Source organism: Thamnophis elegans, chromosome 1 (assembly GCF_009769535.1).
Source record: "Thamnophis elegans isolate rThaEle1 chromosome 1, rThaEle1.pri, whole genome shotgun sequence".
NCBI lineage: Eukaryota > Metazoa > Chordata > Lepidosauria > Squamata > Colubridae > Thamnophis > Thamnophis elegans.
This window is the reverse complement of record NC_045541.1, coordinates 173,199,726-173,226,448: the sequence shown is the minus strand read 5'-3', so window position 1 is coordinate 173,226,448 and position 26,723 is coordinate 173,199,726. Positions and strand designations below refer to the sequence as shown.

Genomic DNA, 26,723 nt, shown 5'->3' with positions numbered 1-26,723 from the left:
GTACCTCTGCACCTGACCGGAACTGGATGGGTGGAACTGCCAGCGTGGCAGTGGGAGATTGGACCATGTGATGGACTTGCAGGTGTGGGGGTCAAGATCTTGAGCTTTCAACTGGGTGGGGAAAACTGGGAAGCTTTCAGATTCAGGTTTTCCCAGATGCGCCAACATGGCTCTCTTAATAAATTGGAACTTTGAGCAATACTTTGCCTTGGACTCCGATTTACTTTTGGATGCTATTTGGAACCCTGACACTGAGGGAAAGAAAGAAGAGAATTCCATCGCTTCCAGACGTCCTTACCCTTCCTTCCAAGAGTTGTGGAGATGAAGCTCCTTGCCTGTCTTCTTAGAAGCAGCATCAGTATCATATTCCCGTACGTCCTTCACTTCCTGCACTTGTCCCAGCAAAATCTTGGCCACAAAAACAACGATGTACTGCCGAGAGAAGAAGAGGAGGAACCAATCAGCTTTGCTGGATCACAGATTTTGCCATCATACTTTTTGGCCTTTTTACCTGCTTCATCAGCCTGCTGGCTCAACTTAGCACATGGGGGGGGGGGGGATATATTCATGCTCAGATTCAGGTTTACATTCAATGGTATGGAAGGATTTAGGATTCTCTCTTAGCCTAGCCTACCTCCCAAGGCTGATGTGAGGATAATGTGTGATCGGGGCATTTAGAATCAGTCTGCAGCAGGAGGAAATTTGATCCAAGACAAGACACACACCTAACACGTGTGTTTTAGACCACTGCAGCCCAACAGTAGTGGTTTCCATAGAACTATTGTGAGAACAGTAGTTCTGTGCAAAACTGTGTGAATGTAAAACAATCTGGAAATAACAACTGGCTACGGATAGTCCTCAACTCAACAACCATTCATTTAGCGACCATTCAAAGCTAACAATGGCACTTGAAAAAGGGATGTGACCATTTCTCACACTGATGATCGTGGCAACATCCCCACGGTCACGGGAATAAACTGCCTGGCAACTGGTTCATATTTATGACAATGGCAGCATCCTGGAATTGTGTGATCACCTTTTGCGACCCTCTTGACGAGCCAAGTTAAAGGGGAAGCGAGATGCATTTAACAACTAGGCTATTAAATGAAGAACTGCAGCGATTCTATGGCAAGAAAGGTCGTACAATGAGGCAAAACTCTTAGGAACTGTCTTGTTTAACAACAGAAATCTTGGGCTCAATTGTGGTCGCAGGTCAAGAACTGCCTGTAAAAGGCCCATGAAAAGAGCACTATTATATTTACTAGGACTATACTACACACTCTATAAACAAGCTGTGAGTCCTTGAAGTGCCAAGCCAGGATAATCAGTGAAAAAAGTATTTCGTTTCCAATACACAAACCTCTAGCCTCTGAGTAGCAGTGTTATAATGTTACAATGTTACCATTTCTTTGTTTCTTTTTGTATCTTTTTGTATTTCAAGTTAAAAAAAAGGTCCGATTCTTAAATGAGTTAGAAAAACCGTGACCCGTCAAAACCGCGGTCCACAAAAGCGCGCTCGACGAAAGCGCGTACGTGACGTCATCACAGCGCGACAAAAAAAATTAAAAATTGAAATAAAAATAAAATTAAAGCAAGCCGATTCACATAAAGGTAAGGGTTAGGGTTAGGGTTAGGTTAAGGGTTAGGGTTAGGTTTAGAGCGTTAGGGTTACGTTTAGCGTTAGGTTAAGGGTTAGCGTTAGGTTTAGCGTTAGGGTTAGGTTTGGGGGGGTTAGGGTAAGGTTTTCGCTTTAATTTTACATTTATCGATCACAGCGCGATGTTTTTGTCGCGCTGTGATGACGTCACGTACGCGCTTTCGTCGAGCGCGCTTTTGTCTACCGCGCTTTTGTGGTGGAACCAGAAAAACACCCATAGTAGCGAAAGAGAATTTTAGTCCATAGATTACAGAGAATAGTCAAAGAAAAAAAAATAGGAGGAGGAAACTTAATCCGTTCGTTTTAAAAGGCTTGCATAAATTCCATCCGTAAAGGTAGCCTTTAAAAGGTAGGATAACCCACTGTTCAAAACCAGTCCAAATTTAATTCCGCCGTTTATTTCTTTTGTTCTCTAATTTAAATTAATTTTAAGGGTTTTTTTTTTTATAGGCAGTCACTTTTAAAGCAGTAAAAATTTCTCACCAGCTGAAAACACTTTCTCTTTCCATATCCTTCCGTTTTGGAGCCGCCCCGACTTCATCAGCCATTTAAGTCACTTTTTTAAAATGCCGTTGTCTTTGAATGGTCATCAGATGAATGGCGATAAGTCAAGAACTACCTGTACTTCACAGTGGTTGATGTGGAGCCGGTGAAAAGTTGGGCTAGCCTCTGACAGGAGCCCTTTACTTACCAAGAACCAATAGATATTCATCAGCATGAGGATAAACAGCAGCACGTTGAAGAAGAAATAAAATGGGATATTGGGGACAGTTTGGAGGCTGGTGTGGCAGGTCGCATAAAGCACCTTCAAGGGGAACCAGTACAAGCGGAACCAGAACCTGAAAAAAGACAGCAAAGCAGTGGACGCAAATTTAGACCAGGGTAGGAGGGACCTCTCTGTACATATAGCAGCAATAGCAATAATAGCAATAGCAGTTAGACTTATATACCGCTTCATAGGGCTTTCAGCCCTCTCTAAGCGGTTTACAGAGCAAGCATATCGCCCCCAACAACAATCTGGGTCCTCATTTTACCCACCTCGGAAGGATGGAAGGCTGAGTCAACCCTGAGCCGGTGAGATTTGAACAGCTGAACTGCAGAACTGCAGTCAGCTGAAGTAGCCTGCAGTGCTGCATTTAACCACTGTGCCACCTCGGCTCTCATATGCCTAGGATGGTCAGTTGCTACCCCGTTTCCCCGAAAATCAGACCCAACCAGAAAATAAGTCCTAGCATGATCTTCCAGGATGCTCCTAATATAAGCCCTACCCCCAAAATAAGCACCAGTTAAGATTGTCAGCCAGAGGGATGCATTTAGTACTGTTGTCAACTCATAAAGTTGCCATGATAAGGAAGGGGGGGGCGCATTCCACGCACAGTTTCTTCTAGAGTCCGATCTCAAATTATTGCAGGTTTGGGAGGGGTGCACCTCACTGGGGAATGTGATTTATGACACAGACTGCGGGGAGGGAAGGAACAGGGGTAAAGTTCAGCTATAATTCAAACGAGGCTCAGAACTGATTGCAATAAGGTCGTCAAATGGTGCTCCTAATAAATGACTAGTTTTCTTTTGAAACTTGGCTTAAGGCTCATGAATCAATTAGGGCGTTTTTTCGGTAGCCTGAAAACTGTATTTTCCCCAAAATAAGACCTAACCAGAAAATAAGCCCTAATGCACCTTTTGGAGAAAAAATTAATATAAGACCCACCTTATTTTCAGGGAAACACAGTAGTTAAAATAAGCAATCTTACAGATAAAGGCTGCCAAAGTGATAGGAGTCCAAGTTCTATTCAGTTGAAAGGGAAAAAGTGCACCAAACCACACGGTGGTTTGCCAGATTTAAGAAGAAAGCTGTAACATTCCAACAGAGATTTAAACCAGGAGTATCCGACCAAGACTTGTGGACTTCAACTCCCAGAATTCCCAGCCAGCCATGAACTGAAGTCCACAAGTCTTCAGGTGGCCAAGGTTGGACAACCCTGGTTTAAATGATGGACATTTTAATTTTAGTTTTTCTCCGATTGCTATTTATTGAGAGGGCTCGTAGGTTGCTCCAAACATCCGACAAGCTGAACTTGAGGAGTCAGGATTTCCTGACCTGACTTCACCTTTCTGGAAGGGCTGACCTCAATCAGAAAAGCCTATTTTCCTTTATCTCCTTACTGCATTGGTAAAGGTAACAGTTTCCCTTGTCCAGTCGTGTCCTATTCCAGGGGGCAGTAGTCATCTCCATTCCTTAACCCAGGGAGCCAGCAGTGTTGGAAGATGCATCTGTGGTCATGTGGCCAGCATGTCTATGCTGAAGCACATGGAATGCTGTTATCTTCCCACCAAAGTGGTACGTATTTATCTACTCACATCTTCCCGACAAAGTGGTACCTATTTATCTACTTGCACCGAAGTGGTACCTATTTATCTACTTGCACCGAAGTGGTACCTATTTATCTACTTGCATCTTCCCACCGAAGTAGCACGTATTTATCTACTCGCATCTTCCCGCCAAAGTGGTACCTATTTATCTACTTGCACCGAAGTGGTACCTATTTATCTACTTGCATCTTCCCACCGAAGTAGCGCGTATTTATCTACTCGCATCTTCCCACCGAAGTAGCGCGTATTTATCTACTCGCATCTTCCCACCAAAGTGGTACCTATTTATCTACTCACATTTGCATGCTTTCAAATTGTTAGATGGGCAGCAGCTGGGGCAAGGAATAGGAGCTCACCATGTTCCGCAGTGCTTGGGTCTCAAATCTGGGCGGTTAACTTTCCAGCCAATAAGCCCACTGTTTTAACTGTAAAGCCGTCATGCCCCCTTCTTTACTGTATACCTCAGTAAATTATGGTGAGTCCATTCTGAGCTTCCTTCTCATGCTTTCTCTGTTTACTGGACTTAATATTCTTATTATCATTAACCCTTTTTGCACTGTCACTTCTGTGGCTGCCATATTCTTCTCCCCAAACATTCAGAAGCAGGTTTGGGCTTTGAATTAAGAATTAAGACTGGTGACAATTACAGCTACCAGAAAGCTTTTTCCTTAAGAGCAGCCTATTTTAAAAGGAGTTGAAGACAGGGCCACCATGTTCTACAGAAGATTCAACTGGAGCAACAGCCAAATACAGGTAGTCCTCGACTTATAACCATTCATTTGGTGACCGTTCATGGCTACCACAAAAACTGACTTATGGCAGTTTTTCACTCTTACAATCATTGCAACATCCCCAGGGACATGGGATCAAAATTCAGATGCTTGGCAATTAGCATATATTTATGATGGTTGCAGTGTCCTATGATCTGCTTTTGCGACCTTTTGACAGGCAAAAGTCAACAGGGAAGCCAGATCCACTTAACAACTGTGGCAAGAAAGGAGGTAAAATGGGACAAAACTCACTTAATAACTCTCTTGCCTAGCAATAGAAATCTTGGGCTGAACTGTGGTTGTAAATCAAGGACTACCTGCAATAATTCATAATATCCCCTCCAGTTTCTTTTCTAGGCTGGGTCCCGTTAGATCTCAGGACCAGAATCAATTTCGTTGTACACATGATGTACAATGACAATAAAGCAGTGGAGGGTTGCAGGTGGTACGCCCCGTTATGCGTGTACCAGTGCCTGCCAGAAGCAGCAGCCACCATACCGGAACGGTACTTTGGAGGGCCCGCCCGCCCTCGTTCCTTACCTGTATTTGAAGGAAACGGGCGATCTGTGCACGCACGCGCAGCATACAGTGCCTGCACTCCGCTGAGCAGCTGGAGCGTCGTAGGCGGTGGGTGCGCATGCATGCGCAGCGTGGACGCCTGTGGTGCAGCGTACCGGTTGCTACGGGAGCCGAAACCCACCACTGCAATAAAGGCTACCCTACAGACTCACCAACTAACGCTGAAGGAGACGCAGCCAGCATTGGAAAGGGTGTCGTTTAAACGGTGGTAAATGCCGCCCCGGTACTTGAAGTAAACGTTGAGTTTGGTAAACTCCAGCTGGATGTCACTAAAGTCATGAAGGAAGAGCACAAGAATCCCTATGTTGTGGTATCTGTGAGGAAGAGAAAAGCACCATTATTATCCATGGAAAAGGCCCAAGCGTTTCAATTCAGCAGGCCGCAGATGCGAGAGGCCTGTCATTTTTCCTTCCTCCAACAACCCAGACAAAAATCACGTCAGTGCATCTTAATTGGACAGCAGGTTTTAAAACAGAACAATACAGAGGCTTGTTACAGTACTGGACATGCTAGACTTGGCATCGGCAAGTAGGAGAGTTGTATACTCAATGTCAGGCCTGCAGTTATATTCCTTTTAGGATTTTTGGCCTGCCACACACACACTATTATTTTCCTATGCTGTTTCGTTAGTATAGTAATTGGGAGGGGAAATAGAAAGGAGTAGAATTGTAGAATGTGTTGTTGTCATTCCTTTCTAGAAGCCCAAGGTCATCTTTTGTTTCTGCACCTCTGCACCTGACCGGAACTAGCGGGGTGGAGATGACAGCGTGGCCGAAGAAGATTAGACCATATGATAGATTTATGGGTGTGGGGATAAGATCATGAACTTTCAACTGGGTGGAATCCTAGGAAGCTTTTAGATTTGGGATTCCACAGTTTGTTGCCAACATGTCTGTCTTATTAAATTGGAACATTAGGGATAGTTTTGCCTTGGACTCTGATTTAATTCTGCATGATATTTGGAACGCTGACACTCAACTTACAATTGGTCATGTATATTTTTGGTTTGCTGCAAAAACAAAACGCCCATTGAATTCAGTAGGTTTGGTTAATGACCGTGGTGTTTGCTTAATGACCAATGCAACAAGCGGTCGCAAAATTGGGAGTCATGTGGTAACCTGCTAAAAGATGAGCATGACCTACCACTGTAATTCCAGGCTCAATTAATGTCATGAACTGAGGATTATCATTCCTTGTTACAAAATGAGAGAATGTCCTATAGCAGTGATGGCGAATCTTTTCGGCACTGAGTGTGGCTTGGTGGTGGGGTCCTGTGACTGAGTGGTTAACTCGATTTCACTCATGGCCATGCCCACTCAGTCACATGCCCCCACCATCATCAAAACCCTGTAGGAAAAAATGTCTGTATAAGTCCATTCACAGTGCAGCTGCTGCTCCCTTTATGGTCCCCCCCACCCTCCTGTGGTCGAAGTATCTTAAAGGGACAGGCTGCAGAAGCTCTGCTGTGAATGGAGGGGAGAAACGTTTGGATTGTCTCTGCTGCATTTAACGTTAAATTCTGTGGCAGAGACACTCTGAACGTTTTTCCCTCCATTCACAGAAGAGCTGCTGCTCCCTTTATGGTCCCCCTGACAAACCTCCCTCCCAGGGGTCGGAGTACCTTAAAGGGACAGGCTGCAGCAGCTCTGCTGTGAACGGAGGGGAAAACATTTGGATTCTCTCTGCCACAGAATTCAATCTTAAATGCAGCAGAGACAATCCGGAGGTTTCTCCCACAGTTCACAGCGGAGCTGCTGCTCCCTTTATGCCCCCCCACCCCTCCCTGGGTCTATCTTAAAGGGACAGGTTGCAGCAACTCGGCTGTGAATGGAGGGAGAAACGTTTGGATTGGGTGGGCTGGCCGAGCAACCGGAAGGGTCGAGCGAGCAGCGGGAAGAGGTGAGCGGCAACTGGGCGACCAAGTGAGCATGGGCGGGGCCACCAGAGATTTTGCAACCGGTTCGGAGAACTGATGCCAATCATCCCTGCCAGTTCCCAACTGAACTGGGAGTATTTCAACCCTGATCTGCCCTCTACACATAGTCCTCGACTTACAACCATTCGTTGAGTGATCATTCAAAATTACAACATTACAGGTAGTCCTTGACTTATGCCCACAATTGAGCCCAGGTTTTCTGTTGTTAAGTAAGACATTTGGTGAGTTTTGCCCCATTTTACGACTTTTCTCACCACAGTTGTTAAGTGAATCACTGCAGTTGATAAGTTAGCAACCTGCTTGCTAAGTGAATCTGGCTTCCCCATTGGCTTTGCTTGTCGGAAGGTCGCAAAAGGGGATCACGTGACCCCGGGGGACACTGCAACCGTCATAAATATGAACCAGTTGCCAAACATCTGAATTCTGACCACGTGAGCATGAGGATCCTGCAAAGGCCACAACTGAAAAACGGTGTTAAGTCATGGTTTTTTCAGTACCGTTGTAACTTTGAGCAGTCACTAAACAAACTGTTGTGAGTTGAGGACTACCTGTACTGGAAAAAGTGATTTATAAACCACATTTTTCACATTTAGGATCGTTGCAGCATTCCCACGGGCACGTGATTAAAAATCTGGACACTTGACAACTGGCTTCCATTTTGGAAAGATTTGGAGTTTAATTGTTTTCGTAAGTCGAGGACTACCTGTAGTGCGAGCATAACTGTGATGTCACAAAAGCTCAGCCAATGAGGACAGCCCGTTGGCAGCAGAGCAGCCAACGGTGGGAACCGGGAAAAGCCGTGAGAATTACCTGAAAAGATAGGAGAAGGCGATGAGGGTCAGTGTGACCACGTGGTGAATAAGCATCACGACGGAGTCCTTGCGCCAGGCATCCATGTAAAGGGTGGCATAGATAGAATGGGCATAAAAACTGCCTTGCGTTAGGTAGGCGAGGGCAATATCCAGTGGCACCTGCATTCCCTTTTCCCAATCTGGAAAGCCAGGCAGAAAAAGAAGAGAAGGTGAGCTCAACACACCTGCAGCATCCAAAATGCGCAGAATGACAATGACACCAGACCGTAGACCTGAACTCCCTCACTGGGGATGAGCAGCGCCCTCTAGGCTACTGTTACACAGCAAAGTTTCCTCCCAATTGCTTTGATCAGGACCAAACGTTCATTTGCAAAAGTAGGTATCGGCAGTCCTCGACTTACGACCAATCGCTTAGCCCATTAATACCTGTTGTGGCCCAGCAGGAGCCGTTGGAGCTGCCGATGGACTCCGATAGCGAGGACCCCTATGAGTCTGCTATGGAAGATGTGGAGGACCCTGGGCAGGGTTCAGACTCAGAGCAGGGACCAGAGAGGCTGGTTGGCCACCAGGAGGCGCCTGAGGCATGGAGCAGTGGGGAAGATCAAAGAGAGTTGGTCCCTGACGCCAGACAGAGAAGGGCGGAGAAACGGAGGCAGCAGTTACGGAGGCAGACTCATAAGAGATAATCAAGCCCAGGTGGTTGTGGCTTGGCCCCTCCCAAGAGAGTATATAAGAAGAGACTTTGGGAGGAGCCCTTTTGCAGGACACAACCGTTCGTACTAATCTGGAGAGCTCCTTGTCTGGTCTGCCTTGTGTTCCCGTGTCTGTTGGAGTCTGGGTTGCTGCCAACGTCTTGCCTGTGAGTCGTGTTTGGGCTTTCAGCCAACAAGATTGTAATTGCTGTTAATAAAGAGTGGCAAACTACTAAGCCTGTGTTGGTGTTAATCACCGGACAGAGGGGGTCAGAACAAATACCTAAGCTTATTATTACAATTTTCTTGGGTAATATGTGTTTTTTCCCTTTTTTGTCTTTTGTCTTTCTTTCTTTTTTGTACCCAGTTTGTATATGTACTGTTTGTATTATTGGTGTTTAAAAAAATAAAATAAAAAAGTTTCCTTGCTTAAAACAACTATTTTAATTCATTAATTTCGGCACACTTTTGCCAAAAATCAAAAGCAAGTGCTGGCTTTTAGCAAAACCGCCATAAAGCACAGTCATGTGGCTGTGGGACCTTGCAGATGGATGTAAATGCAGCCATGTTGCATTGCTTATGGCCATTTTATTCATTTATTTACACTAAATAAATAGAGATTTCCTCAAGAAAGAACTGTTGGTTTCATTCCTTTCAGACTAACAAGCCATTCAGGGGCTGCCACAAAGAAGAAGGAGCCAAGCTATTCTCCAAAGCCCCTGAGAGCAGGGCAAGAAGCAATGGGTGGAAACTAATCAAGGAGAGAAGCAACTTAGAACTGAGGAGAAATTTCCTGACTGTTAGAACAATTAATCAGTGGAACAACTTGCCTCCAGAACTTGTGGATCCTCCATCACTGGAAGTTTTAAAGATGATGTTGGATAACCCTTTGTCTGAAGTGGTGTAGGGTTTCCTGCCTAAGCAGGGGGTTGGACTAGAAGACCTCCAAGGTCCCTTCCAACTCTGTTATTCTATGAAATACTTCTAACCTGCACTACAAATCCCATCCTGCTCAGCTAAGCAACCTCATCTCATTGGAAATCTAACACTTCTGGAAGGTAGCTCAGATAAAAACCCTATTAACTCTCCTTGTCTACTCTTAAGTAAAAGAGCAGCATTCAACCTGAAAAAAATGCCTTTGTAAAAGGGATCCGTATATTTATCTATTTTTTATCTCTGCAAACTTTTAGTAGCTTACAGTTAAAATAAATCAGGCACCCTGTCGAGGCACAACTTCACTTTAAAAATGTGAAGACTAAATTACAAATCTCTTAATAATTTTGTTTCTGCTACAAAAACTTGCTGGTGTAAAGCTTCCAAATTGAGAGAGCTCTCCTGAATGAGAGGAACTGGTTTCTAAGGATGCTCTCTTCCCCATCCATTCCCCCCCCCCCGCAATTAAGCCCAGAAGCATGTCAGATGAAACAAACAAGGTTTTGAGGCTACATGGCAGGTCTCCTTCCAAATTCCTGGATTACATTATATAGCAATAGCAGTTAGACTTATATACTGCTTCATAGGGCTTTCAGCCCTCTCTAAGCAGTTTACAGAGTCAGCATATTGCCCCCACAGTCTGGGTCCTAATTTCACCCACCTCGGAAGGATGGAAGGCTGAGTCAACCTTGAGCCGCTGAGATTTGAACCACCGAACTGCAGATAGCAGTCAGCTGAAGTGGCCTGCAGTACTGCACTCTAACCACTGCGCCACCTCGGCTTCTATACTAGCTGGATGCCTGTGCTTTGCTAAAAAACCATGTGATGCGGCCAGGCCGGATGAATCACACGCTGGCCACACCCATATAAAGCAACTGGCAGTTGGAACAGAGTTCCTTTCAGGTGGGGAGGGGGAGTAGAACATCTAACTCCTTAGCATCGACGTGTTAATATAATACTGTATAAGAAATACTGATGATCTGATGGTCATTTCGATAAATCCTTTCTTAGCGAGCACCAAGAAGCCAAGAGGAACATACATGCTGAATTTGTGGGCTTTATAGTTTTGGAGATTTTGTGATGAGTGAGTGGTATTTGGCTTTTATATATATAGATGAGGACTCCTTTCAAACTGCAGAGGCAGAATTAGACACTAACTTACCAAATGTAAATGACCCAACATCAAACATTCCCCAAATCAGGGGTGTCCAACCTTGGAACTTTTAAGTTTTGTGGACTTCAACTCCCAGAATTCCCCAGCCAGGCTATTTGTGGACTTTAACTCCCAGAATCCTCCAGCCAGCCATGTTGGCTGAGGAATTCTGGGAGTTGAAGTCCACAAGTCTTAAAAGTTGCCAAGGGTGGACACTGCTACCCTAAACAAAAGCTTTCCCACCTATCCCAACCCCCAATATGGCCACAATGCTTACCATACCATAAAAGACAGACGGTGGATCATGGAAAAATGGGTATCCAGCAAAGAAGAGCAAGTAAGTGCCGTATAACCAGGAGATGCTGTAGAAAGAGAGCTTCCAGGCACTTTCGGGCATCTTAGTAGCATCCTTGGAAGGCAAGTGACACTGCTCAGCGATGGGCTAAAAGAGAGAAAAAGATCAGTGGGACCAGTTGATTTCTCATCTTCAACTCTTCGTTTACAACTGGGACTTCTACTGGCTCTCACCCGAGTGTTATCTGTGGATACAGGTAGTCCTCGATTTACGACCACAATGGAGCCCACATTTCTGTTGTTGAGCAAGGCAGTTGCTGAGTGAGTTTTGCCCCATTTTACTTTTGTTAAATGAATTCCTGCAGTTAGTAAACACCGTTGTTAAGTGGATCTGGCTTTCCCATTGGTTTTGCTTGTCAGAAGATCACGAAAGGAGAACCCATGACCTTAGGACATGGCAACTATCAAAAATAGTATATGCCGACTGTCAAGCATTCCAAATTTTGATCATGTGACCATGGTCATGGGTGTGGAAAATGGTCATGTGCCACTTTTTTCAGTGCCACTGTAACTTCGAACGGTCACTAAACAAATTGAAGATCAAAGTCTACCTGTATATCATACAGTAATAACAGCAATCATAAGAAAAGGAATAAATATCATATAAACATATGAAGAACGGTTGCAGGAACTGGGTATGTCAGGTCTAATGAAAAGAAGGACTAGGGGAGACGTGATAGCAGTCTTCCAATATCTCAAGGGAAGAAGAAGGAGTCAAACTATTCTCCAAGGCACCTGAGGGTAGAACAAGAAGCAATGGGTGGAAACTAATCAAGGAGAGAAGCAATTTAGAACTGAGGAGAAATTTCCTGACAGTTAGAACAATTAATCAGTGGAACCGAAGTTGCCCCCAGAAGTTGTGAATGCCCCAACACTGGAAGTCTTTAAGAAGATGTTGGATAGACATTTGTCTGAAACGTTATATGGTTTCCTGCCTAGGCAGGGGGTTGGACTAGAAGACCTCCAAGCTCCCTCCCAACTCTGCTATTGTATTGTATATTGTCGCAGTAGAAAAGAATCCCTATAGCTCGGGTTGAACTATAGGATCCTTGGTGCTGTCACAGCTGTTTGCCTGCAGATGTTTCATGATCTAACTAAAACCACTCCTCGATTTACGACAATTGAGCCCAAAGTTAATGTTGCGAAGTGAGACAATTGTTAAGTGAGCTTTGCCTCCCTTTACCATTTTTCTTACCGCAGTTGTTGATTGAATCATTGCAGTTGTTTAGTTAGCAACATGGCTGTAAAGTGAATATGGCTTCCTCCTTGACATTGCTTGTCAAAAGGTCACACACACCCCAGGGACATTGCAACCATCACAAATATGAGTCAGTTGCCAAGCATCTGAATTTTGATCAGGAGACCATGCGTGGGTCACAAGTGTGAAAAATGGTCATATGAAAAATGGCACCTTTTTCGGTTGTTTGAACGGTCACTAAATGAAACTGTTGTAAGTCAGGGACTATCTACAGGGTAGCATCATCAGCAACTAACCAATCTCACAGAATATCAGGGACTCCACAGGAATACCTGTGCTGAATATAAGCAATGCATTCGTGCAACACTGATATATTTAACAGTAAAGATGCTCCCTTATTAAACATAGTGTTCTGACCGAGGCTTCCCAAGAGAATGAAGCAAACTCCTGGTCCTGACAAAAACCCCTTTTATTAATTGACTGTGAATTCTGCTCATTCACATCCAGCAAAGTCTTTCAAGGGAGGATTTATAGGCACAGACCTTATCTGACTTGGAGAGCTGCCAGGCCGATATCTGCAAAACTTGGCAAGGAGTCTCGGAGACTCACAAACCAATTAAGTGAACTAATTGTCTCCTGCAAACTCCACTCCCCTTTCGCTCCCCTTTTATTTCCTCTGGGAGGGGCCATTTATCGTTCACCTGTGGATACTCCCAAGTTGACCCGTTCTTTAGCTGTTCCCTTCGTCTGGCAACTCTGCGCATGCGCACACTGGGAACAGGCTCCAGCTGTTCGTCTGCCTGATGTCTGACTCAGAAGGCAGCTGATAACTGGCATATGGCCCTGGCCCCCTCTCTGCCTCCGATGCACAGCCCTCGTCAGAGCCTTCCCCAGACTCCAGGACTGGCCCAGGTTCCTCCCCAACCTCCTCACTGTCTGAGTCTGCTACTTGTTCGGCTGGCGGGCCACAACACATAGCCTGCGCTCAGGAGGCAGCATCAAGCCAACTTTGATTTTAAAAGACTAAATAGAGTTGAATCCCAGTTCATTCTTGGATGGAAGACACCTGTGGCTTTAGGCTAAACTGGGAAGTGTAGAAAATTAGCACTTACCGCTCTCCTAGAAGAATGAAATATTCTAGGAAATACTAAAAAGGCAGAATATTATATTTCCCTGGATGAGAAAAGAGCAGCTCCCTGCAGGTATTTGGTGCCCATTGAGCAACACTGGCCCAGCCTATCTACAAGACAATTATGCCTTCAGTTCCAGGGTGATGGGATTAAGACATGACCCTCCAGGACATAAGGAGCCGAGGTGGCGCAGTGGTTAAATGCAGCACTGCAGGCTACTTCAGCTGACTGCAGTTCTGCAGTTCAAATCCCACCGGCTCAGGGTTGACTCAGCCTTCCATCCTTCCGAGGTGGGTAAAATGAGGACCCGGATTGTTGTTGGGGGCAATATGCTGACTCTGTAAACCGCTTAGAGAGGGCTGAAAGCCCTATGAAGCGGTATATAAGTCTAACTGCTATTGCTATTGCTATAGGAATATCTATCAGCACATCACCTGGGAACATTACATCACCCTCCAAGTTTCAACCAAACCTGGGAGCTCAGACATCCTATGACCTCTGCATAAACCCTGCATGGGAGTCTGACAGCAACCAATAGAATACATGCCCTTTCCAAAGGAACAGGAAGCTCAAGGGCAAGGCCCAAGAGAGGGTATAAATACCTCTCTCTCTCTCTCTCTCTTCCATGTGCTCAGCTGCCCAGGACTTCAAACCCGTGTCGTCCTGTCCCTCAATAAACCATCTTTCCAATCAGCCTCCCATATTTCCAGTGTCTTTCTCCCCACTTGGAACGGGATCCAGACGGATATGTCTTCCAACAGAAGTAAAAAAAAAAAAAATCAACCAGGAATATAAAATCACAGCAAAAGCACTTCGTACTTTTGCCAAGATAATGGCACAGATGCTCACATACTGTTGTTTGTTGCGAAGTCGTGCCTGACCCATCGCAACCCCATGGGCAATGTTCCTCCAGGCCTTCCTGTCCTCTACCATCCTCTGGAGTCCATTTAAGCTCAGGCCTACTGCTTCGGTGACTCCATCCAGCCAACTCATTCTCTGTCGTCCCCTTCTTCTTCTTCTGCCCTCCATTATTCCCAGCATTGGGCTCTTCTCAAGGGAGTCCTTCCTTCTCATTAGTTGGCCAAAGTACTTGAGTTTCATCTTCAGGATCTGGCCTTCTAAAGAGAAGTCAGGGTTGATCTCCTCTAGGACTGACCGGTTTGATCGTCTTGCAGTACAAGGGATTCGCAGGAGTCTTCTCCAGAAGAAGACTTCAAAGGCCTCCATTCTTTGGGGCTCAGCCTTTCATATATCGTGTAAGACAGGGCCTTATTTTCTTTTGACTCCCAAAATAAGCACTTGGCCTTATTTTCGGGAGGTATTATTATTATTATTGAAGTGCAGGAGGCAGCAAGCGTGGTCAGCCCATGGTTGCTGCTGCGTTGCAATATTTTCAGGGAGGGCTTATTTTTGGGGAGGGCTTGTTTTAGTGCATGGGCTCAAAAGCCTGATTGGGCTTATTATCCGGGGAAGTCTTATTTTTGAGGAAACAAGGTAGCTTACCAGAAAGAGTTGCCTTCTTTGGGAACCCCCCCACCCCACCCTGCAAATGCTGTAAAATTGGTACGAGTTGCCTTGTGCGTGCAGAATCTGGTTTTCTGGGGGGTTTTTTTGCTAGCGCAGACAGAATCCTTAGACGTCATTTTATACTTCGTGATTCTGCTTGCACTAGACAAAAAAAAAGGTGGGGGGGGGGAATTCGCACACAAAAGCTTGAGGCATGCTGATTTTACTGCAATGTGCTACTGCATTTATTTCTGTGTTCTTCCAAAAGCTTCTCTTAGGGAAGCCAGCCTCAAGCGAAGACTTTTGGACGTTTCCATTGGATGAGCGCCAAGGAAACACAGGCCGCTAACAGCACTGCAAAACTACAGTAATCTTATTAATGAAGGAGAATATTTGTAGCATGAGGGATCCATGGTGCTCCCTAAGAATCTTGCAGACGTTTCGTTACCCAGGTAGGTAACATCATCAGTGCTGGTGAAACCTCTGCAAGAAAACGGAAGCTCAGAGAGCACCAAGGACCCCTCACAAGATACAGGTAGTCCTCGACTTAACGACCATAATGGAACCCCAAATTTCCACGGTTAATTAAGTTAAGTGAGTTTTGCCCCATTTTACCACCTTGCTTGCCCTCGTTGTTAAATGAATCACTGCAGTTGATAAGTTAGTCACCTGGGTTGTTAAGTGAATTGGGCTTCCTCATTGACTTTGCTTGTCAGAAGGATGCAAAAGGGGATCACATGGTCTTGGGCACACAGCAACGGCCATAAATAAGAACCGGTAGCCATGTGTCTGAATTTTGATCACACATCATGGGGATGCCATGAAGGTCGTAACTGAAAAATGGCCCTAAGTCACATTTTTAGTGCCGTTGTAACTTTGAACGGTCACTCAATGAACTGCTGTAAGTTGAGGACCACCTGTAATGTTATCCTTACAAAAAGATATATTAATTAGTATTCCTGGTAGTCAATGACTTACAGCCATTCAGTTAGTGACTATTGGAAATTACAACAGCACAGAAAAAAGTGACTTATAACTGGTCCTCACACTTACAACTCCTGCAGCATCCCCATAAAGAGGTGTTATCAAAATTCAGGCTCTTGGCAACTGGCATGAATTTATGACAGTTGCAGCCTCTGCGTTCACTATTTGTAACCTTCCAGGCCGGAGTCCGACAATCGAAGTTCACTGGTGGTGGTGGGGAATGGATTTGCTTAACCACCGCATGAGTCGCTTAACAGCTGCAGTGAACTCCTTAGCAATCACAGCCAAACAGATTGCAAAATCGGGCACGGCTCACTTAACAACCATCTTGCTTAGCAGCAGAAATTCCGGTTCCAATTGTGTTGTAAGTGGAGAACTACTTAAATACAGAAGAGAAGGCAGACATTTAGGCAAGAAAACCCAAATGCACAGGTATAGTATAGGTGGTACCTAGCTCCATAGTAGTAACTGTGAGATTTGGTAGCCACAATGTAAAAAAAAGATGTGGAGACTCTGGAAAGAGTGCAGAGAAGAGCAACAAAGAGGATTAGGGGACTGGAGACTAAAACATATGAGGAACGGTTGTAGGAACTGGGTATGTCTAGTTTAAAGAAAAGAAGGACTAGGGGAGACATGACAGCAGTCTTCCAATATCTCACGAGTTGCCACAAAGAAGAGGGAGTCAAACTATTTTAGCAATAGCAATAGCAGTTAGACTTATATACCGCTTCATAGGGCTTTCAGCCCTCTCTAAGCGGTTTACAGAGTCAGCATATTGCCCCCAACAACAATCCGGGTCCTCATTTTACCCACCTCGGAAGGATGGAAGGCTGAGTCAACCCTGAGCCGGTGAGATTTGAACAGCCGAACTGCAGAACTGCAGTCGGCTGAAGTAGCCTGCAGTGCTGCATTTAACCACTGCGCCACCTTTTCCAAGGCACCTGAGGGTAGAACAAGAAGCAATGGATGGAAACTAATCAGGGAGAGAAGCAACTTAGAACTGAGGAGAAATTTCCTAACAGTTAGAACAATTAATCAGTGGAACGACTTGCTTCTAGAAGTTGTGGGTATCCAACACTGGAAGGTTTTAAGAAGAGATTGGGCAGCTTTGTCTGAAATGGTTTAGGGTTTCCTAAGCAGTGGGTTGGACTAGAAGACCTCCACGGTCCCTTCCAACACTCTTCCGTTTAATGTCACCCATCTCTCTGATTTAGCTAGTTTTCATGTTTTATTTAGTCACTGAACTGGCTTTCTGGCAGCCACCAGGCAGCCTCCTTGACGTCATTGCTAATGGAAGCCTTACCTCTCTGCTTCATTTGTTATGCCGAGTCCGCAGAATTAAATTGGAATGTCAGCTTGGAATATTAGATAAGTGAGAAAATATAAAAAGAAGACATTTGCTGCAGGAAGCCCCTGGTGCCTTAAAACATATTTGAAATTGCTGGAGTCCAGAATGCTGAAATTGGACCAAGAGGTTCGAAACATGTTTTGCCACAAAGCTCCCTGATGAACTAATCCACCCTAAAACCGTGGTGGCGAAGATATGGCACACGGAGCGAGGCGTTGCACTGTCAGCTCCTTTTCAGCCTTGATATTCTGCCGTTCGGGAACGGACTTCCAGTTTGCACATTGGGCTGTTTTGCACCCTCCAAAGACTTCAGGGAAGCCTCCTGAAACCTCCGGAGGGAGAAAAAATGGCCCAACGGGCAACCCGAAAGTCTGTTCCCAAACTTCTAGTTGGGCTGTTTTTCACCCTCCCCAGACTCCTAGAAAGCCTCTGGAGCTTGGGGAGGGTGAAAAAACAGACCTACTGGGCCTACTGGAAGTCAGAAAGTAGGCCGTTTCCGGCCTTCAGAGGGCCCCTGGGGAGGGAGACCGTTTTCACCCTCCCCGGGCTCTTAGAATGCCTCTAGAGACTGCGGAGGGCCTACCGGAAGTCAGAAAATGGGCCGTTTCCAGCCTCCGGAGGGGCTCTGGGGGGTGGGGGAGGCCATTTTGACTCTCCCCAGACTCCAAGAAAGCCATGCACGCATGCAAGGGACAGCGGGAGGGGGGGTTTCACACACGCATGTGCAGGGGGCACTGCATGGATGGGGGCATTAAATTATGGGGGTGGGCACACGCACGGACGTGCTTTGGGCACCCGAGGTGAAAAAGGTTCGCCATCACTGCCCTAAAGTATTTGTGGAGTGGGAGGGCTGCAACTGATGATTTACTTTGACTGCTTTTATGGTACAGGAAGTCCTCAAGTTACCACCATTCATCTAGTGACCATTCGAAGTTGCAATGGCACTGAAAAAAGTGACATGTCCATTTTTCACACTTATCACCCTTGCAGCGTCCCTCTGGTTACATGATCGAAATCCAAATGTTTGGCAACCGACTCACATTTATGACGGTGGCAGACTCCTGGGGTCATGTTGGTTTGCCACCAACGGTACCGTGAAGTATGCAGATGATACAATAGTGGGCCTTATTCCCAATGATAACGAGGGTGCTTACTGCAAGGGTTTTGGTGAAACGGTGTAATAGAAACAGCTTTGTTTTGAAATGTTGAAAAATGTAAGAGATCATGGAGGATTCTAGAAAAGTCGGAACAAAGCCCCCTCACCAAAGGGAGCCCCCTTGTGGAGTACTGTGAGCCCATTATTATTGCAACTCCACTTTGCTGTACAGTAGAAGCCATTTTAAGGCACAGCAAGCTGTATCTTAACAGAACTTGAATCCAAAGTGCACACTATACTGTCAAAACTACTGTGATTTGACACTATAGATCAGTGTTTCTCAACCTTGGCCCACCTGAAGATGCGTGGACTTCAACTCCCAGAATCCCCCAGCCAGCATTCGCTGGCTGGGGAATTCTGGGAGTTGAAGTCCACGCATCTTCAGGTGGGCCAAGGTTGAGAAACACTGCTATAGATATAATTCATTCCTTTTCATTTCAGCGGCCCAGGCATTCCAGAGTTATGCTGGAACACACACACAGACACACACACCGAGGGGTGTTAGAGGTGTCTTACTTCCACAGTATTTTTTTCCAGAGAGTAAGTCATCTATATGTGTGTGTAGTGTGTGTGTGTGTGTGTGTGTGTGTGTGTGACTGCTTTTTCCAATGTACATTATCTCAGCCTACTAGATAAACAATCATATCATTTTTGCCAGCCTAAGGAAAATAAACATTTGAGGGTTTACTTTGATTCCCGATATGCCCTCCTTCCAGTTCACCCCAATATCTTAGTCCTCCATTCTTGTCAACTCATCTCCTGAAACAAAATAAAAATGTTTACAGAGCTGGTAGCTGAGAGTGAAACCTGAGGAGCAGGAAATTTTAAAAAAGCAGTCAGCGACTTCCCAGCCTGGCTCCATCTCACAAGGCTATATTAAGATCCCAGCTGCTAAGCACAGGGATACCACAACCTGGACTGAGTTCATAGCAATTCTCGGCTGAGTTCATTCAGGTTTTGCTGGTACATCCACAGGCTGCATCAGTGTGAACCAGAATTGCTCCTCAGCCAGGGTGGATAAAAATCAATTTAATTTTTTAAAAAAAAAATGAAATAGATTTTTTAAAATTTAAATCAGATTTTTATCAAATTTATTTTAATAAAGTGCTTTTGGAGTAAAAATCTATCTACTTTTCTATTTATGATACATTAATAATTTAGTTTATGCAGCATGAAATGGAGCTTAGTTATGTAGCGTGAGGCTGTATATTCTGCAATATTGACATTTTTTGGGTAAACCCATTCAATGAATCCAAGCTCTGCAAGCTGAGATAACACGCACTGCGCATTGATGTATTCACACAATTTCCCTGTAACCATGAGATAAATCATAAAACAAAGTTCAGGAATATTCCTTTAGCCCATCGTTTTGCAACTCTACGTACACTACAAACTGTAGGATTGTGCAGAAATGCATCCATATCACCAGGTTCTAAGTGTGAGGAGGAAGGGCAAGCAGTAAAAATGAAAGTGAAACCTTCTAAGCAGGTTATAAATATATTAAAGAGCACCTGTCATTGCAGATCCATTATGGCAGCGGCTGTTAGAGGGCATCCACTAACTTGCTGCCCCGCCAGGTCCCTCACCTTGTTGTGTCACTGCCAAATCACCAGCCACCCCATTAAAGTGAATGGGACAGCAGCAAGAATAACACTACGCCCCAAATTGGAAATTAGACAGCATACCTCCAAAAACACGATCATTAAAAAAAATAATGGACTGCGCAGAAATGGTCAAACTAACTTTTAAACTGCAAGATAAAGAAGATAAAGAATATTATACAGTATGGGATAAGTGGTATCAGTGGTTACAGAATAGGAGTAACGAATGAAAGTAAAATATTTATACATGTAAATATTAGGTTGTAGGAATTATACAGGAAATTGTAAACGTAAAACAAATTGAAAGTATGTAAGATGATAAACAAAATGACAAATCGAAAGACAAAAAAGATAAGTATAAAAAGTGGAAAGGGGGGGGGGGGAGAACATAACTAAGGCAGAATATCAGCAAATAGCCCGAACATGTAAAGATGAAGTGAGGAAAGCTAAGGCTCACAATGAAGAAAGGCTTGCCACAAAAGTAAAAAATAACAAAAAATAGCTTCTTCCAACAAGTTAAAAACAAGAAAAAAGTTAAGGAAACAATTGGTCCATTGCTGGGAGAAAGTGGCAAGAAGGTGACAAGCAACAGGGAGAAAGCAGAACTATTTAACTCATGTTTTGCATCTGTCTTTACACAAAGGGATAAAACAAAATCAAAAACAGCACCACAAAAATCAGATTAGGAACACAAGTTGAAATAGGGACGAGTTCAAATCAACAGGACTGGATGGATTACACCCCAGGGTTCTGAAGGAACTGGCAGACGAGATCTCAGAACCACTGAACTATATCTTTCAGAGATCCTGGAGCACCGGGGAACTACCAGAGGACTGGAAAAGAGCTGATGTGGTTCCCATCTTCAAAAAAGGGGAAAAAACTGATCCAGAAAACTACAGACCTGCCAGTCTGACCTCAATACCAGGAAAGGTTCTGGAAAAGATAATCAAGCAATGAATTAGCACCTAGAAGCAAACAAAGTTATAGCCAAAAGCCAACGTGGGTTTGTCAAAAAAAGATCATGCCAGACTAATCTTATTGCATTCTTTGACAAAGTGACAAAATTAGTGGACCAGAGGAATGCCGTCGATATAATTTACTTGGACTTCAGTAAGGCATTTGATAAGGTAGACCATAACCTACTACTAGATAAAGTAGAAGAATGTGGGTTAGACAGCATCACCACCAGATGGATTCTGACCAACCGCACTCAACGTGTAGTCCTCAATGGAACTGCATCTTCATGGAGGGAAGTATGGAGTGGAGTACCCTTTGGAACGATTTCCCCGTGGAGATTCGCACCCTCACCACCGTCCAGACCTTCCGCACAGCCCTTAAGATCTGGCTATCCCGTCAGGCCTGGGGATAAGATTCTAATTCGCCCCCACCCGAATGTTGAATGAAAGTTGTGTTTTATTGCTTTATTTTTTATTCACGTATTGTCTTATGTTTTGTCTTGCACTCCCCCTCCCATGAATTGTAAGCCGCCCTGAGTCCCCTCAGGGAAAAGGGCGGCCTATAAATCACAAATAAAATCTAAAATCTAAAAAAGTACCCCAAGGCTCTGTTTTGGGCCCAGTACTCTTCAACATCTTCACCAAAGATTTAGATAAGGGAATAAATGGGGAACTCATCAAATTTGCAGATGACACCAAGCTGGCAGGAATAGCCAACACTCCAGAAGAAAGGCTTAAGATACAGAAGGATCTGGGCAAACTTGAACATTGGGCACTATCTAATAAAATGAAATTCAATGGTGAAGAGCAGTGGTAGTCAACCTGGTCCCTACCGCCCACTAGTGGGCATTCCACTTTCATGGTGGGTGGTAGGGGTTTGCTGTAAGTCTGCTTTATAAATGTTATAAAGTAAAGTTACTTCCGTACTTTATAAATCACCATTACTGTGGAACTGGTGGGCGGTTAGAAAATTCTAATACTACCAGAAATACAAAAGTGGGCGGTAGGTATAAAAAGGTTGACTACCCCTGGTGAAGAGAGTAAGGTTCTACATTTAGGCAACAAAAACTAAATGCACAGGTACAGTATAGGTGGTAACTTGCTCAACAAAAGTAACTGTGAGTGGGATCTTGGAGTCCTAGTGGACAACAATTTAAATATGAGCCAGCCGTATGCAGTAGCTGCCAAAAAAGCCAACACAGTTCTAGGCTGCATAAACAGGGATAGAATCAAGATCACGTGAAGTGTTAATGCCTTGGTAAGACCACACTTGGAATACTGCATTCAGTTTTGGTCACCACGATGTAGAAAAGATGTGGAGACTCTAGAAAGAGTGCAGAGAAGAGCAACAAAGATGATCAGGGGACTAGAGGCTAAAACATATGAAGAACAGTTGCAGGAACTGGGTATGTCTAGTTTAATGAAAAAAAGGACTAGGGGAGACATGATAGCAATTTTCAATATCTCAGGGGCTGCCACAAAGAAGAGGGAGTCAAACTATTCTCCAGGGCACCTGAGGGTAGAACAAGAAGCAATGGGTGGAAACTAATCAAGGAGAGAAGCAACTTAAAACTGAGGAGAAATTTCCTGACAGTTAGAACAATTAATCAGTGGAACAGAAGTTGCCTCCAGAAGTTGTGAATGCCCCAACACTGGAAGTCTTTAAGAAGATGTTGAATAGCCATTTGTCTGAAACGGTATAGGGTTTCCTGCCTAGGCAGGGGGTTGGACTAGAAGACCTTCAAGGTCCCTTCCAACTCTGCTATTGTATTGTATATACCGATGTCTTAGGAATGGGAAGAACGGATGTTGAATTTGGTTTTTTATGTTTTGTTTTGTAAAAAGTTTAATAAAAAATTACTTATAAAAAAAATAAAGTGAATGGGACTGTCGGTGAGTCAACAGCGGGTCAGAGGTGGAGCTGTTGCGGGACAGAGATGACAGTTGCTCTTTAAAAATTAGGATTTAAATCACGTTGATTTAAAACAAGCCTTTTTACTAGTGATTTAAATCACGATTTAAATCGTGATTTAAACCGACTTGATTTAAATAAAACTGACCTTGTCCCCTGCTACAAGAACGTAGCTAAACAGTGCTAATTCGAGTGCTTTTATTAAAGAAAAGAACACTATTCCTGTTGTTGCTAACTGGAAACCGCGTTAGGACTTTATGCCTAAGGTGGGAAAAAATATGAAACTTTGATTTTGGGTTTTGCTGATTTGACAGGTTTGTTATTAACAGAAATGGCTAGTATATATTATCGTACAAAAGGGCAAAGTTGAGGCTTTATATTACTGTCTTATTCTACTGCATCAAAAGTAGTTGGAAGCCAATGCTTCTCTTCCCCTTTTCCTAACTTCTCTGGAGGGGGAAAAAATGATATCTATGTTTATGGTTGACTTACAGACTTGTTGCATGAAATGGGGGGAAATGTGGTTTTGATGATTAGGAAAAAAAATGGAAAATGCTGCGTCTCTCCCCTACCCCCTCTTTTTTTGTAAAAGTAGTCCTCAACTTACAACCATTTGAAGTTACAATGGCAGTGAAAAAAGTGACTTGACTGGTTTTCACATGTGACTGTAATGGGTTTGACACCCCTGGCTTAGAGAGTGCTCTAAAGCAGTGTTTTTCAACCTTTTTTGTGCAAAGGCACACTTTTTTCATGAAAAAAATCACGAGGCACACCACCATTAGAAAATGTTAAAAAATTTAACTCTGTGTCTATATTGACTATATATAAAGTAATTCTCTTGAATCCTCCGCGATTGTTGCTATGGGCGCACGCATGGGACATCAGTGACATCCCTGCGTGCGCTACCTCCCGGCGGTCCCCGCGTTTTTAAAGTAAACGCGGGGCCGCAGGGACTTAATAGAGGCATCCCTGTGTCCTGAAAGCAACTTTCGGGACACACAGAGATGTCCCGAGGCAAAAACACCTGGCGGGTGTTTTTCCCACGGCACACCTTACACTATGTCACGGCACACTAGTGTGCCGCAGCACAGTGGTTGAAAAACACTGCTCTAAAGCAGGGGTCTCCAACCTTGACCACTTTTAAGATTTGTGGACTTCAACTCCCAGAATTCCTCAGCCAGCTTTGATTTGCTGGCTGAGGAACTCTGGGAGTTGAAGTCCACAAGTCTTTAAAGTGATCAAGGTTGGAGACCCCTGCTCTAAAGCAATAGCTCTAACTGCTATTATTAGTTTGAGTTGTTAGTTTTTTATACTTTTTGTAAAATGTTTAATAAGATGTACTAAAATAAAGGCATCGGCCTTCGTGAGTAGGAGCTCACTTCATCCGTTGCATAAAGAGGCTGGATTGATATAAAATTAAAAATGGGATCCTCTGAACGTCTCCTTCAAAATTCCCTCCCCATCAGAGGACAGGAATTAGGGCAGGGAGGTGAACGGGATTCGGTTACGATCTCAATGGTTGGCATTTACAATAAAGAAATATATTTGCGCATTGCCCAGATGTCTGGTTCTGCCTCATGTTCCCCTTCAATGACACACAAAAATTACTGCCTGATTTTAATTAGGAAACTACATGTAATTGAGAGCTTCTTTTCTATTGTCTGAAAAAGGTCTATCAAAAGTTTGTCCTAAGCAATAGCATGTCCCAAACCCTCTATTAAGATATATTTTACACACACACACACAATCACACACACAGATATTCCGGCGTTGCCCAGGTATTTATTTATAGGGGGGAAATGTCCGGACCAAACGTAATTTCTAATGTTGGATTTTCCCTTTACCAGAAGGAGCCCCCTTGTGCAGTACTGTGAAGTTATCATTGCAACTCCACTGTGCTGTACAGTAGAAGCCATTTTACGGCAATGCAGTAGATGCCATTTTAAGGCACAACAGGCTGTATCTTAACAGAACAGCACCACCCCCGAGAGTTTCTCGGGATGTCTTACCTCCACAGTATTTGTTTTCCAGAAAGTAAATCATCTGTGTACCAAGTTTGGTTGAAATTGCTCATTCGCTTAATGACCGCACAATTCACTTGACAACTGCGTAAAAGGAGGCACAACTCACTTAGCAACTGCTTTGCTTGGCAAAAGAAATGTTGGGCTCAATTGTGGTCATAGAACGAGGGCTACTGCACATGTATGTCCTTGTCCATGTATTCCTTATTCATTCTCGCTTTATGAGGTAAACCCTCTTGCATCATCCACATTCATTTAATGTCCATTCATTCTTCATCATCCTCTCACTTCCTGTTTAACCAAAAGCGTTCCATTGAGTTTTACATCACAGGCAGTTCTCATTTAATGACCAGTCGCTTAGTGACCCTTGGCAGCTGCAATGGACCCCGATAAAGGGACTAAATGACTCAATTTTGAAGCTCTGACAGCTGTCGACATCCCCATCGCTTGCGGTCACGTTATTGCATTTTCAGCACTGGGCAACCAGCTCGCATTTACAACTGTTTGCAGCGTCTCACAGTCACATCACGATTGGTTTTAAGTGTTTTCCCCCCACCCCACCCCCCAAAAAACCCCACCTGCCCATTGTGGACAATGCATTTGCATAACGACCCTGGCATTCACTTAACGCAAAGAAGGTTGTAAAATCAGGCACCCGTCATTTGATGCTTGGCAACCACCATAACCTACAACTTTTAATTCCCGGCTCAGGTATGTTCATAAATCAGGACTACATGTACTAAAATCTCAACACACACTTTTCACGTCTATAATAATGGCACAAGCAAAAATGCACTCTTTTTGACATTTGCTCTTTGAACAAAACATTGACTTTGCTCAAGAACTCATTACTTTTCTACCAATGTTTGCACTCCCCACCCCCAAATGTCTCCATCCTTTTTTCTCCAACTCTGGAAAATTTTCTACTCGGATAAGCAAATTCATTTACCGCTGGGTGAGTTTGGCAATTTTGAGCAAGTAAATTGACACCCTGAGCTGCTGAAAAAAAGAAGGGCTATAAATCTAACAGACAAACGAATTGTTCACTGCAGTTCCGATGCCAAACTATCTTGCTTATTTTGGCAAGAAGTCTCTTCAGTTTTGAGAGAGAGAGGAAGGAAGGAAGGAAGGAAGGAAGGAAGGAAGGAAGGAAGGAAGGAAGGAAGGAAGGAAGGAAGGAAATTTTGTTGAATTATTTTGAATTTATGTTGAATTCTATTGAAATTTTGTTATTTTTTGTATTTCTTATCCTTCCTTTCAACATAACTGAGAGATTCTGAGTACAGAAGGGTTAAATTTGTAAAGTTAGCATTCTTCAAATGGCAGAGAAAGGGTGTTTCCAATTCACAAGAATCTTATCTCCCCTTAAATTTCTGCACTTGCTTGCAAGAAAGAAGGCATCGGAACTTGCCTCTCCCACTGCAGTCTGGGTTGCCATGGCAACAGAGGTCTTCCTGTGCTGCTGCTATGGCAACGGGTGTGGGCTGGCATCCCACTGCTGTCATTCCAGTTTGAGAAACCCTACCCTATATTTAAAGGGAGTGACGTTTCTGAAGAAGCTGCACCATGTAGAAGTATGTGTGTGGAGAGAAATAATGACATCCATTGCAGCAAGATGGCTTCCCCCTCCCATGCTGAGAGGCCTTGTTTCTGCA

The 26,723-nt window shown here is 44.2% G+C and overlaps 1 protein-coding gene across 1 annotated transcript in view; it reads right to left on the bottom strand.

The window, feature by feature from the left end:
- Window positions 1-26,723, bottom strand: part of CERS1 (ceramide synthase 1) — a 47,688-nt gene that overhangs the window by 4,319 nt on the left and 16,646 nt on the right. Inside the window, exons 2-6 of the mRNA XM_032230147.1 lie at window positions 11,185-11,344; window positions 8,123-8,303; window positions 5,529-5,690; window positions 2,349-2,496; window positions 299-432 (exon numbers count right to left, since the gene is read on the bottom strand). Of these exons, the coding sequence (XP_032086038.1) occupies window positions 299-432; window positions 2,349-2,496; window positions 5,529-5,690; window positions 8,123-8,303; window positions 11,185-11,344 (785 nt within the window). The remainder of the gene's footprint in view (window positions 1-298; window positions 433-2,348; window positions 2,497-5,528; window positions 5,691-8,122; window positions 8,304-11,184; window positions 11,345-26,723) is intronic.